Raw genomic sequence first — 14,461 nt, 5'->3', positions numbered from 1 at the left:
GCAGAATACATGAATTCAGTTCCAGCTCCCAGGTAGGGCAGCCCAGAACTTCCTGTAACTCCAGCTCTAGACGATCTGATGTCGTCTTCTGGCCTCTGCATGCATGAAACGATAACCACACAGACACATACATGTAATTAGAGGAAAATCAATTTAAATACAAACGAGGTGATCGAATTAGAAAAATTCAAAAGGAAAGAGAGCACTTTATCTCTTGGGGATAACAGTAAGGGTCTCTTCTGTGTGCTAGCTCTTCTTGTCAGCAAATGCTGTACTTCGCTGTGTCACTGGCACTGTGATTTCCCCCACATGCCTACATTTTCCCTGGTTCATGGTTTTGTCCAATCAAATGTTCTGTTCTTGGGCAAAGGTGATGAGCTATGTAACGTTTCAGAATTTGAGGAATTCACCTTTGGAATGTTTTCCTTCAGAACCTCGGACATTGTGGTGATCTTGAAAGGCGATTAAACTTTCAATGGACACCCAGGGCTTATAGAAGTTTTGTTGCTTATCATAAATCTAACAAAGTATAAAACTAAATCAGTGAAATGTTTTTCTGTGAAGGCCAGCGATGATGACATTGGGAAGAACACATTTTCCTTCAGTCGGACTGTGGTGTCAGCCTAAGGAAGTATATTGCTGTAGTGGTAGCCACAGAAATAAATGCCCTTCTGAAAGCCTGCTGTGTACTTGAACAGGCCCGACAGATGTAAAAATATTCTAACATATCCCTGCCTGTCAATTTGACTACTTGTTACCAAAACAGTGACCCCCAAGAAATGAGAATTTCCCCAGAAATCTCATGCTGTGAGAAGGAAAATGCAGGTACCCATCAAGCAGGAAATTGTCTTCTGGAAAGAGATTTCAGAATGAGACTAAAGCCCAGACATGGGGGAGCCAGTAATGGGCAGGGCCACACCTTGACAGAGCTGTTAGATGTGCATATCCTTGGCCCTCCATTTAAACATTGATCTCACTTTAGGGCCTCCAGGATGGACTTTGGGGCTTCCCTGGATCCCATAGTCTCTCTTCCAGTGTGGTCACATTAAATAAATCTCCTTTTCTGCTGACACTTTAATTTGACTCTTTTAGTTGGTTTATTGAAGGTAGGTGTTTGGGCTTGGGACACAGGTTCCAAATGATTTAAACTGGATTTACTGCAACCGGAATTCCAAAGCATTCTTAGTTGTTGTCAAGGAAACTGTCAGCTAGTTAGAAGTCTAGTTTAGTTTTCAGGCAATCAGACATTTAAGTACGTGTTATACAAATGCTGGCTTTTAAGATAATGCATCACTTTTTGTAAGATAGGTAGAAGTCTATTGCCAGTGTTGCTTTCTCTTTCTAAGTAGCATAGAACATATAATGGATTTCTTGCTCTACTTAATTATCCAAGGATAAGTCTTGTGACCTAAAATGAACAATGTGTTCTTGTACCCATGGAAAGGTAAGGGGATTACATGTCTCATGCTTGCAGACCAGCTCATTTTTAGTCCTCATTTTCAGAAACAAAAGCCTAATTCTTACTACCCTTGGCTTTGTCTGGCCTCATTGATGAGAACTAAATATGGAGCCAGTTTGCAGAGAATTGCCTAGGTCAGTGCTTCATACATCTAAGGAGGCAGAGGGAACATTGCGGCTTATTTTTTAGTGAGTCGCTGAAAGAAGCCATTCATGTAGATGTTAATACAATTTTTGATAAAAAACAAATCATTGGTCAAGGGCTGAAGACATGACTCAGTGCTTAAAAGCATGGTTAAGAGCACTTACTGCATTTGCAGAGAATCCAGGTTCAGTTCCCAGCACCCAAAGGGTGGTTTGCAACTCTTCATAACTCCAGTTCCAGGGAGCCCAGTGCCTTCTCCTGACCTCCACAGGCACCAGCATGTGCATGGTACTGCTAATCCCAAAGATGGACAGAGAGAGACCACCCAAATCACCATGAACAAATTAACTAAAGTCAGCTTTTTTATTCATGGACATGGGCTGCCTCCCCCTAAGGCAGGGTTCCAGAGGTCAGCATTGTATGTGAGGAACACAACACTTTTATTTATAGCTCAGGGATAGGAGATTTCCAAATGGGAGATTTGGCAGGCAAAATAGGTGCAGAATGTAAGGATAACAAGTTAACCCCTCCTGACACAAAGACATGGTTGGAGGAGGGCAGAGCAAGGTAGTCATAACAACAGGTAGCCATAACAAGGTAGTCAGAGATGCTCATATAACCCTCTGAAACAAAGGTAGGGCTGCAAGATGGTTATCACCGACTTTAGGAAACATAGACATGATGGCCATTCCTGGAACAGGCAGTACAGAACCTTTTGTAGTTAAGGGTACAGGTGGGCATAGCCCAATCCTTCAGAAACAGAGGCTTAATCATAAACAGGAGTGAACCTAGTTGTCTTTACTATAAGATGGCCTTTATTTAAGATGGAGGCAGGCTGGTTCTTCAGTACACACATACGTACATGATTGTAAAACACTCAAAAGAAAAATCAATCAATCATTGTTCACAGTGGTTGCTAAAATAAACTTACATGGTTCCATTAGACCCATCCATATATAAAATTTGGAAAATATAGGATTTGTATTCAGTTGTGAAAAGTATTTTCAATTTTATTTTATTTTATTAGTTTTTTGAGACACGGTTTCTCTGTATAGCTTTGTCTGTCCTGGAACTCACTTTGTAGACCAGGCTACCCTTGAACTCACAGAGATCTGCCTGCCTCTGCCTCCCACTACATCTTTTTTTAAGGTTTATTTTTAATTATGTATTTATTTATTATTTAGTGGTGTGTGTGTGCGTGCATGTGCATGCGTGTGTGTGTGTGTGTGTGTGTGTGTGTGTGTGTGTGTGTGTGTGTGTGTGTATGAATGCCTTCAGTGGCCAGAAAAGGGCATCAGATTCCTTGGAGCTGGACCATATGTGGTTACGAGCTGCCTGGGGTGGGCGCTGGGAAATGAGTTCTAGGCATTTGCAAGAGCTGCAAGTATCTTCGCTGCTGATCCATTTCTCCGCCCCTATCTTTGTGTTAAAGATTCGCAGTTCTACGTCAGCACTTTCTTTTTTTTATTTTTTTATTTTTTTATTTTTTATTTTTGTTAACTTGAGTATTTCTTATTTACATTTCGAATGTTATTCCCTTCCCCGGTCTCCGGGCAAACATCCCCCTAATCCCTCCCCCTCCCCTTATTTATGGGTGTTCCCCCCTTCAGCCTCCCCCCATTGCCGCCCTCCCCCCACAGTCTAGATCACTGGGGGTTCAGTCTTAGCAGGACCCAGGGCTTCCCCTTCCACTGGTGCTCTTACTAGGATATTCATTGCTACCTATGGGGTCAGAGTCCAGGGTCAGTCCATGTATAGTCTTTAGGTAGTGGCTTAGTCCCTGGAAGCTCTGGTTGCTTGACATTGTTGTTCATAAGGGGTCTCGAGCTCCTTCAAGCTCTTCCAGTTCTTTCTCTGATTCCTTCAACGGGGGTCCCGTTCTCAGTTCAGTGGTTTGTTGCTGGCATTCGCCTCTGTATTTGCTGTATTCTGGCTGTGTCTCTCAGGAGAGATCTACATCCGGCTCCTGTAGGCCTGCACTTTTTTGCTTCATCCATCTTGTCTAATTGGGTGGCTGTATATGTATGGGCCACATGTGGGGCAGGCTCTGAATGGGTGTTCCTTCTGTGTCTGTTTTAATCTTTGCCTCTCTCTTCCCTGCCAAGGGTATTCTTGTTCCCCTTTTAAAGAAGGAGTGAAGCATTCACATTTTGATCATCCGTCTTGAGTTTCATGTGTTCTAGGTATCTAGGGTAATTCAAGCACGTCAGCGCTTTCTATCAAGTGACTATTTTGTCCTTCAGAGGATGTTTTGCAATACCTGGAAACATTTTTGATTCTCAGAGCTGGAGGCCGAGGAGAAGTCAAATGTTCTGCTAAGAGAATATGTACCCTTTTCCCCACAACAGAATTATCTGGCTTGATTGCGCTTCATTGTTTTTCTCTCGTAGTATTGGAGTACTGTTTCTATGGCACGTGTCATAGTTACTTTATCCATCCCCTTTGTTGATAGACAGTTATGCTGTTCCAATGCTTTAGTGAAGACTGCTACAAAGACTCTCTATCAGTGTCTCTGGGTACAGGTGCGCAGATGCAGGAATTTGAGGTAGCCATGCTCCATCTTCTGGAAAATACTTCTAATTAATGTTCCAGAGTGACTTGACCCATTGGCTTTTTCATACCTTCTTGGGATTCCACTTCTGTGCACTTTGCCAGTACTTGGTATTATTTAAATTTAAATTTGGGGAGGAGGCTGGAGGGATGATTCAGCAGTTATTAGCGTTTCCTATTCTTCCAGAGGACCCAAGTTCAGTTTCCCAGCAGCTGACAGTGGCCTGTAACTCTAGTTCCGGGTGATTGGATGCACACTTCTGACATTTGAAGGTACCTGTTCACAAGTGCATACATGCATTCATAATTCATACACATAAATAAGACTTAAACACATCTTTTAAAATAAGCCAATTAAAGAGTTTAAAGTCTCTCACTTAAAATCCATTTTACATATTTTGCTTATCAATGAGGCCAAATAACAGAAATTATTCTCAACCTAATACAGGCTCCAAAATGTAGACCTCTGTTTCCTTAGTCTTCACCTCCCTAAAATGGAACACACACACACACACACACACACACACACACACACACACACACACACCATTCTGGTCATATTTGTGTCTTTGTTACTTTTGCAGAGCCACACATTTTGGAAGACTAAGCTTGACAGTTTCTTACCAGTAGAGGTCAGAATTGGTTTGTGGTTTTCAACCAGTGCTTGCTTGCCTTCTCTCTCTCTCTCTCTCTCTCTCTCTCTCTCTCTCTCTCTCTCTCTCTTTCTTTCTTCCTTCCCTTCCTTCCTTCCTTCCTTCCTTCCTTCCTTCCTTCCTTCCTTCCTTCCTTCCTTCCTTCTTATTACTTTTTGGCTTCTTATCCCAGCGAATACTGAACTGCCTGAAGACCTTGTTAGTTGTCTCTATTGTTGTTTGCTGCTTAAGATCCCAAGCATGCTGCTTCTCTTAAGGCACATGATGTAATCTGGCCCCAAGCCTTAACAGTACCTCTTGTGGAAAACCATGCTGTAGTCCTAGAAAGAAAGAAATTATAGTCGCAGAAAAAAAAAAAAAAGAGAAACTCTTACTACTTTATTTCTGGTAATCAGCGTGAAGGCAGATGGCCTGGTCTCGAGGTTCTGTTTCTTTCTCATAAGGCGAGCACTATCAATCCTTTGGTGAAGCTGCAGAGGTAACTTCTGGGGATCTTAGCTTGGACTTGGAGCAGATTGGTTCGCTTTCTGAGGGCTCTGGTGAAGTTGAGGCAAGTGCACCTTGAATTCCAGGTCCTGATTGCAGAATTCAGCTGTGGGTCTGAGAATGGTCCCTGCATTCTGGCAAAGTGCCACTGCAAGACCTTCTGCCCACCTGAATTTGCGTCAAGGTACCTGAGACAGTGCCTACTTAGATGCCCTTCTAGGAGGCAGGTGGATGGATGGGAGCTCTTGAGAGGGTAGTCTCCTTTCCCACAACTGAGGACTTGGTTAATGAAGCACAGAGGACTAGAGAGACTGATGGTTGGGCTTAGGGCTCAAGCCAAGCACGAAGGGGGTTAGGGATCCTCTGCTTACCCAACTGGCAGGCCTGTGACCATAGACAACGTTATTAGGGGCTGCTACTGCTTGTCAGTGATTCTCACCCTTCCTAATGCTGCAACTCCTTAATACAGTTCCTCACGTTGTGGTGACCCACAACCATGAAATTATTTTTGTGGCTACTGAATACCTGTAATTTTGCTACTGATATGAATTGTAATGTAAATATCTGATATGCAACCTCTGTGAAGGGGTCATTCAACTCCTCCAAAGGGTCACACCCCACAGGTTGAGAAACACTGGCTTAGATGATAAAGGGAACACACAACCCTATACCGTTAGGACCTGCATGGACAATATCTGAGCTAGCTGATACTAGGCAACTGCTCTCTGAATGGCAAGGGGCCCACTTTGAACCTTTGACCTTAGCTCCCCACCCTCCAGACTGGCGTCTACTGGCAGGAGGCGATCTTGGGATATAGCAGCTGCAGTTGGAACTGACGCTGCATGGAAGATACAGGAACTTATCCCTTCTGCTTTCAACTGATGGTCCCAGACACTTAGCTCCATGCAGAGGGCCACTTGCTTCTACTTTTGTTTGTGACAGAGAAAGAAAGAAAAGACAGTTTTCCATACTATGTGATTAACCAACCAAAGGCCATAGCATTAAAGAAAACTGACTCTCCCTCTCCCAGAAGCTATAAACTTATCAATGGCTCCTCTATTAGAAGTAGGGGTCTGTGAGTTTCTCCCGATCTGTGCTAGAAGTCTGACTGGCTCCATCTTGTACAGTCTTGTGCAGGCAAACACAGCTATCATGAATTCTTGAGCACAGTAGTCCTGCCATGTCCAGAAGATACTGTTTCATTCCAGACCCCGCTTACCTCTTACAGTCTTTCTGCCCCTTTTTCCTCTATAGTTGCTGAGCCCCAGGGTGAGGGTGATGCAGATATCCCCTTGTGGTTAAGCATTCTACTGACATGCGTTTTCTGTACTTTTCTCCAGTTGTAAGTTTCTGCATTGCACAAAGAAACTTCTCTTGAGGTCTGAGAGCTGCACTAATCTATGGGTATACTCTCTGGCTATGATCCATGGGTGTAGGGCTACAAATTTAGAGAACAATCGGTACTGTGTCTATTTAGCAAAATAATAGGAATTACTTCTCCCCTGAGGCTTGTGAACTTCCCCACCAAGGGTTCTTAGTCAGATTTGCAGTCCTAGGCATGCGTTTCCTCCTATGGAGCAGACCTTAAATCCATCCATAAGCTGAATTTTTATCTTCTTTATTTCCCCCAAGACAGGGTTACTCTGTATAGCCCTGGCTGTCCTGGAGCTCACTCTGTAGACTAGGCTGGCATCATACTCACAGAGATCCACCTGTCTCTGCCTCCCAAGTACTGGGATTAAAGGCATTAAGATATTCTTTTCAACGGTAGAAATGATTTCTCACATATATCTAAGATCCCTCGTGTGATAGTGATCAGATCAGAGTGAATAGTTTCATGTGATTTATGATGATATTTTTATAACACATTTCTCCCATCTCTGCAGAATTTCCCACGTCCTGCTTTGCAATGTAACCCAGAGAGTGTCATTCTGGTTTGTGGTCACAGACCCTTTGAAAAACCATACTCTTCCTGCAGCTGAAGTACAGTCAGCCATAAGGTAATCCTCCCCGAGTATGCTGTTCACTGATCCATCTATCAACTCCCTGATGGGCGTATCTGTTTCCATAGATACTGAAGAGATCTCACTCCACTCCACACCTGATGCACTGATTAATGTGTCAAGTATTCCATTCACTTCGTTTCCAAAAGAGATTGGTGTAGATTGGTAATTTTCCTCCATTAGCAATTTGCCTTCAGGGAAACAAATGTTTGGCAATGTTTGGACACGTTTTTCTTGTTACAACTGGAGGAGAAGGAGGCACCACCCATGCTAAGCAGGCAGAAACGAGGGATGTTGCTATCCACCCTACTATGCACAGGACAGAACCTCCCTTAAAATTATTAGACTTCAAAAGTCAGTTGCGCACCCTTGCTGCTACCCCATCTACAGTGATTTTTGAAAGCTGAATTAAACTTATTAGCATATATTAATTGTACAAAATAATGAGTCTCGCTGGACATTTTTATACATGCAGATGACACATTTAATGATCAAATTTGTTCTAATTTTAAAATCTGCACTAAGTAGTCACATGTATGGACTGAGGTGTGGACATGAACAACTGGTTGTAAAGTGTCTGTTACAGCTCTATTGTGAAAACTGAAGTAATTAAACCGAGGTCTTAGCTAAATCTTGTGTGATCATAGGGGAGGGAGGTCAGTGGTGGAGGTGATATTATTTGAATCTGACTAGAACTTCCAGTCTACCTGAGAGGAGTCAGAATATGTTCCTGGTGTGGACCAAAATAGCAACAAAAACCAAGTAAGGCAAGGAGATGGAGTGAGGGCACGGAACAAGTTTTGTTTTCCTCACGGTCATAGCTCAGTAATGATACTCACTATTTTGGCAAAAGGTTTTCATTCTCATACTTAAATAGGATTCAATTATGAGGGTTACTGACAGTTAAGGTTGTTTTCAATGACCGCCATGTCACACACACACACACACACACACACACACACACACACACACACAATTATTTTAAAAGATTAGATGATTAATAGAGGAACATGTTCTGCAATTTGCTAAAATTACATTTAAACTATCCTTTTGCCACTGGAGTTTTCTTTCCTGTCAATGAATGGTCATGTCCGTGCATAGGGTTGCGAGTTTATGTGATTCTGAGGATGTAACTCAGCTTGTGCATACTGAGTGGAGATATACCACTGAGCAACATCCTCTGACCTTAGCATAGACTTTTCTTGGCTGATGGAGATCTTTCTTGATGGCTGGATGCTGGGCTGCAGAGATTCTCAAGCCACAGCTTTAGACCATGATTGCCCAGTCCCAATGCTACCAGCCAAATGTGCCTACTGAGCATTTGAATTGTGCTAGTCAGAAAATCAGGTGCATGCCAAGTACAAAACACACCAATTATCAAACAAAATCTACAGACTGGTGAAGGTGGTACACGCCTTTGATCCTAGCACGTGGAAGGCAGCTGAAGCAGGCAGATCTCAGTTCTGACCAGCTTGATCTACAGAGTGAGTTCCCGGATAGCCATGTCTACACAGAGAAACCCTGTCTCCAAACAAAAACAAAACAAAGTAAAAGAGCTCTTCACCACCAACCTGACTCTTTCCAACACCTAGATTTCCCTACCCACAGGAAAACAAAAACATTTGCCTTCATGTGTCTTTAGAGTTTTGGGCCCCTGAGCAGTAATTGTGTAGTTACACAGAAGCACTTTTTAAAATATTTTAATTTAAAGAAACAGGTGATCTTTATGTAAGTCACCTTAAAGTTTTGTTATTCATTCAAATATTAAGAAATAAAATGGGGTAGGGGCAGAACTCAAAGGTCTGGAGAGATAGGTATGAACTTGGTATCTAAATGGTTTCACTCTGGTCTTACTTCCTTCTCTAAAATTATATTGCCTTTTAGAATGAACAGGAACCGGATCAACAGTGCATTCTTTTTGGATGATCATACTCTGGAATTTTTAAAAATTCCTTCCACTCTTGCTCCCCCGATGGATCCATCTGTGCCCGTCTGGATTATTGTATTTGGTGTGATATTTTGCATTGTTACAGTTGCAATTGCACTACTGGTTTTATCCGGAATCCGGCAACGAAGAAGGTACGATATTCAGAATGAATTTTTTATAAAAAGATTTATTTATTTTATGTACGTGAGCACACTGTCTTCACACACACACCAGAGGAGGGCATCGGATTCCATTACTGTTGGTGGTGAGACATCATGTGGTTGCTGGGATTTGAACTCAGAACCTCTGGGAGAACAGTCAATATTCTTAACCTCTGAGCCATCTCTCTAGTCCCCTGGGGATAAATGGTTTAAGGACTATTTCCTACTTTCTTTTTTTTTTTTTTTATTAACTTGAGTATTTCTTATATACATTTCAAGTGTTATTCCCTTTCCCGGTTTCCGGACAAACATCACCCTCCCCCCTCCCCTTCCTTATGGGTGTTCCCCTCCCAAACCTCCCCCCATTGCCACCCTCCCCGCATAGTCTAGTTCACTGGGGGTTCAGTCTTAGCAGGACCCAGGGCTTCCCCTTCCACTGGTGCTCTTACTAGGATATTCATTGCTACCTATGGGGACAGAGTCCAGGGTCAGTCCATGTATAGTCTTTAGGTAGTGGCTTAGTCCCTGGAAGCTCTGGTTGCTTGACATTGTTGTACTTTTGGGGTCTCGAGCACCTTCAAGCTCTTCCAGTTCTTTCTCTGATTCCTTCAACGGGGGACCTATTCTCAGTTCAGTGGTTTGCTGCTGGCATTCGCCTCTTTATTTGCTGTATTCTGGCTGTGTCTCTCAGGAGCGATCTACATCCGGCTCCTGTCGGTCTGCACTTCTTTGCTTCATCCATCTTGTCTAATTGGGTGGCTGTATATGTATGGGCCACCTGTGGGGCAGGCTCTGAATGGGTGTTCCTTCAGTCTCTGTTTTAATCTTTGCCTCTCCCTTCCCTGCCAAGGGTATTCTTTTTCCTCATTTAAAGAAGGAGTGAAGCATTCACATTTTGATCATCCGTCTTGAGTTTCCTTTGTTCTAGGGATCTAGGGTAATTCAAGCATTTGGGCTAATAGCCACTTATCAATGAGTGCATACCATGTATGTCTTTCTGTGAGTGGGTTAGCTCACTCAGGATGATATTTTCCAGTTCCAACCATTTGCCTACGAATTTCATAAACTCGTTGTTTTTGATAGCTGAGTAATATTCCATTGTGTAGATGTACCACATTTTCTGTATCCATTCCTCTGTTGAAGGGCATCTGGGTTCTTTCCAGTTTCTGGCTATTATAAATAAGGCTGCGATGAACATAGTGGAGCACGTGTCTCTTTTATATGTTGAGGCATCTTTTGGGTATATGCCCAAGAGAGGTATGGCTGGATCCTCAGGCAGTTCAATGTCCAATTTTCTGAGGAACCTCCAGACTGATTTCCAGAATGGTTTTACCAGTCTGCAATCCCAAGAACAATGGAGGAGTGTTCCTCTTTCTCCACATCCTCGCCAGCATCTGCTGTCACCTGAGTTTTTGATCTTAGCCATTCTCGCTGGTGTGAGGTGAAATCTCAGGGTTGTTTTGATTTGCATTTCCCTTATGACTAAAGATGTTGAACATTTCTTTAGGTGTTTCTCAGCCATTCGGCATTCCTCAGCTGTGAATTCTTTGTTTAGCTCTGAACCCCATTTTTTAATAGGGTTATTTGTTTCCCTGCGGTCTAACTTCTTGAGTTCTTTGTATATTTTGGATATAAGGCCTCTATCTGTTATAGGATTGGTAAAGATCTTTTCCCAATCTGTTGGTTGCCGTTTTGTCCTAACCACAGTGTCCTTTGCCTTACAGAAGCTTTGCAGTTTTATGAGATCCCATTTGTCGATTCTTGATCTTAGAGCATAAGCCATTGGTGTTTTGTTCAGGAAATTTTTTCCAGTGCCCATGTGTTCCAGATGCTTCCCTAGTTTTTCTTCTATTAGTTTGAGTGTGTCTGGTTTGATGTGGAGGTCCTTGATCCACTTGGACTTAAGCTTTGTACAGGGTGATAAGCATGGATCGATCTGCATTCTTCTACATGTTGCCCTCCAGTTGAACCAGCACCATTTGCTGAAAATGCTATCTTTTTTCCATTGGATGGTTTTGGCTCCTTTGTCAAAAATCAAGTGACCATAGGTGTGTGGGTTCATTTCTGGGTCTTCAATTCTATTCCATTGGTCTATCTGTCTGTCTCTGTACCAATACCATGCAGTTTTTATCACTATTGCTCTGTAATACTGCTTGAGTTCAGGGATAGTGATTCCCCCTGAAGTCCTCTTATTGTTGAGGATAGCTTTAGCTATCCTGGGTTTTTTGTTATTCCAGATGAATTTGCAAATTGTTCTGTCTAACTCTTTGAAGAATTGGATTGGTATTTTGATGGGGATTGCATTGAATCTGTAGATTGCTTTTGGTAAAATGGCCATTTTTACTATATTAATCCTGCCAATCCATGAGCATGGGAGATCTTTCCATCTTCTGAGGTCTTCTTCAATTTCTTTCCTCAGTGTCTTGAAGTTCTTATTGTACAGATCTTTTACTTGCTTGGTTAAAGTCACACCGAGGTACTTTATATTATTTGGGTCTATTATGAAGGGTGTCGTTTCCCTAATTTCTTTCTCGGCTTGTTTCTCTTTTGTATAGAGGAAGGCAACTGATTTATTTGAGTTAATTTTATACCCAGCCACTTTGCTGAAGTTGTTTATCAGCTTTAGTAGTTCTCTGGTGGAACTTTTGGGATCACTTAAATATACTATCATGTCATCTGCAAATAGTGATATTTTGACCTCTTCTTTTCCGATCTGTATCCCTTTGATCTCCTTTTGTTGTCTGATTGCTCTGGCTAGAACTTCAAGAACTATATTGAATAAGTAGGGAGAGAGTGGGCAGCCTTGTCTAGTCCCTGATTTTAGTGGGATTGCTTCAAGTTTCTCTCCATTTAGTTTAATGTTAGCAACTGGTTTGCTGTATATGGCTTTTACTGTTTAGGTATGGGCCTTGAATTCCTATTCTTTCCAGGACTTTTATCATGAAGGGGTGTTGAATTTTGTCAAATGCTTTCTCAGCATCTAATGAAATGATCATGTGGTTCTGTTCTTTCAGTTTGTTTATATGATGGATCACGTTGATGGTTTTCCTTATATTAAACCATCCCTGCATGCCTGGGATGAAGCCTACTTGATCATGGTGGATGATTGTTTTGATGTGCTCTTGAATTCGGTTTGCCAGAATTTTATTGAGTATTTTTGCGTCGATATTCATAAGGGAAATTGGTCTGAAGTTCTCTTTCTTTGTTGGGTCTTTGTGTGGTTTAGGTATAAGAGTAATTGTGGCTTCATAGAAGGAATTCGGTAGGGCTCCATCTGTTTCAATTTTGTGGAATAGTTTGGATAATATTGGTATAAGGTCTTCTATGAAGGTTTGATAGAATTCTGCACTAAACCCGTCTGGACCTGGGCTCTTTTTGGTTGGGAGACCTTTAATGACTGCTTCTATTTCCTTAGGAGTTATGGGGTTGTTTAACTGGTTTATCTGTTCCTGATTTAACTTCGATACCTGGTATCTGTCTAGGAAATTGTCCATTTCCTGAAGATTTTCAAGTTTTGTTGAATATAGGTTTTTATAGTAAGATCTGATGATTTTTTGAATTTCCTCTGAATCTGTAGTTATGTCTCCCTTTTCATTTCTGATTTTGTTAATTTGGACGCACTCTCTGTGTCCTCTCGTTAGTCTGGCTAAGGGTTTATCTATCTTGTTGATTTTCTCAAAGAACCAACTTTTGGTTCTGTTGATTCTTTCTATGGTCCTTTTTGTTTCTACTTGGTTGATTTCAGCTCTGAGTTTGATTATTTCCTGCCTTCTACTCCTCCTGGGTGTATTTGCTTCTTTTTGTTCTAGAGCTTTTAGGTGTGCTGTCAAGCTGCTGACATATGCTCTTTCCTGTTTCTTTCTGCAGGCACTCAGCGCTATGAGTTTTCCTCTTAGCACAGCTTTCATTGTGTCCCATAAGTTTGGGTATGTTGTACCTTCATTTTCATTAAATTCTAAAAGGTTTTTAATTTCTTTCTTTATTTCTTCCTTGACCAGGTTATCATTGAGTAGAGCATTGTTCAATTTCCACGTATATGTGGGCATATTTCCCTTATTGTTATTGAAGACCAGTTTTAGGCCGTGGTGGTCCGATAGCACGCATGGGATTATTTCTATCTTTCTGTACCTGTTGAGGCCCGTTTTTTGACCAATTATATGGTCAATTTTGGAGAAAGTACCATGAGGAGCTGAGAAGAAGGTATATCCTTTTGCTTTAGGATAGAATGTTCTATAAATATCCGTTAAGTCCATTTGGCTCATGACTTCTCTTAGTCTGTCGACATCTCTGTTTAATTTCTGTTTCCATGATCTGTCCATTGATGAGAGTGGGGTGTTGAAATCTCCCACTATTATTGTGTGAGGTGCAATGTGTGTTTTGAGCTTTAGTAAGGTTTCTTTTACATATGTAGGTGCCCTTGTATTTGGGGCATAGATATTTAGGATTGAGACTTCATCTTGGTGGATTTTTCCTTTGATGAATATGAAGTGTCCTTCCTTATCTTTTTTGATGACTTTTAGTTGAAAATTGATTTTATTTGATATTAGAATGGCTACTCCAGCTTTCTTCTTCTGACCATTTGCTTGGAAAATTGTTTTCCAGCCTTTCACTCTGAGGTAATGTCTGTCTTTGTCTCTGAGGTGTGTTTCCTGTAGGCAGCAGAATGCAGGGTCCTCGTTGCGTATCCAGTTTGTTAATCTATGTCTTTTTATTGGGGAGTTGAGGCCATTGATATTGAGAGATATTAAGGAATAGTGATTATTGCTTCCCGTTATATTCATATTTGGAAGTGAGGTTATGATTGTGTGCTTTCATTCTCTTTGTTTTGTTGCCAAGATGATTAGTTTCTTGCTTCTAGGGTATAGCTTGCCTCCTTATGTTGGGCTTTACCCTTTATTATCCTTTGTAGTGCTGGATTTGTAGAAAGATATTGTGTAAATTTGGTTTTGTCATGGAATATCTTGGTTTCTCCATCTATGTTAATTGAGAGTTTTGCAGGATACAGTAACCTGGGCTGGCATTTGTGTTCTCTTAGGGTCTGTATGACATCTGTCCAGGATCTTCTGGCCTTCATAGTT

At 41.7% G+C, this 14,461-nt stretch overlaps 1 protein-coding gene across 1 annotated transcript in view; it reads left to right on the top strand.

Moving 5' to 3' along the window:
• The window catches only part of Cltrn (collectrin, amino acid transport regulator), a 33,298-nt gene that overhangs the window by 7,105 nt on the left and 11,732 nt on the right, over positions 1-14,461 (top strand). Inside the window, exons 4-5 of the mRNA NM_020976.2 lie at positions 7,179-7,292; positions 9,180-9,374. Coding sequence (NP_066125.2) covers positions 7,179-7,292; positions 9,180-9,374 — 309 coding nt within the window. The remainder of the gene's footprint in view (positions 1-7,178; positions 7,293-9,179; positions 9,375-14,461) is intronic.

This window comes from Rattus norvegicus, chromosome X (assembly GCF_021556685.1).
Source record: "Rattus norvegicus strain SHRSP/BbbUtx chromosome X, alternate assembly SHRSP_T2T, whole genome shotgun sequence".
In the NCBI taxonomy this organism is placed as follows: Eukaryota; Metazoa; Chordata; class Mammalia; order Rodentia; family Muridae; genus Rattus; species Rattus norvegicus.
The sequence above is the reverse complement of the archived record's forward strand: the minus strand, read 5'-3'. Positions and strand labels throughout refer to the sequence as shown.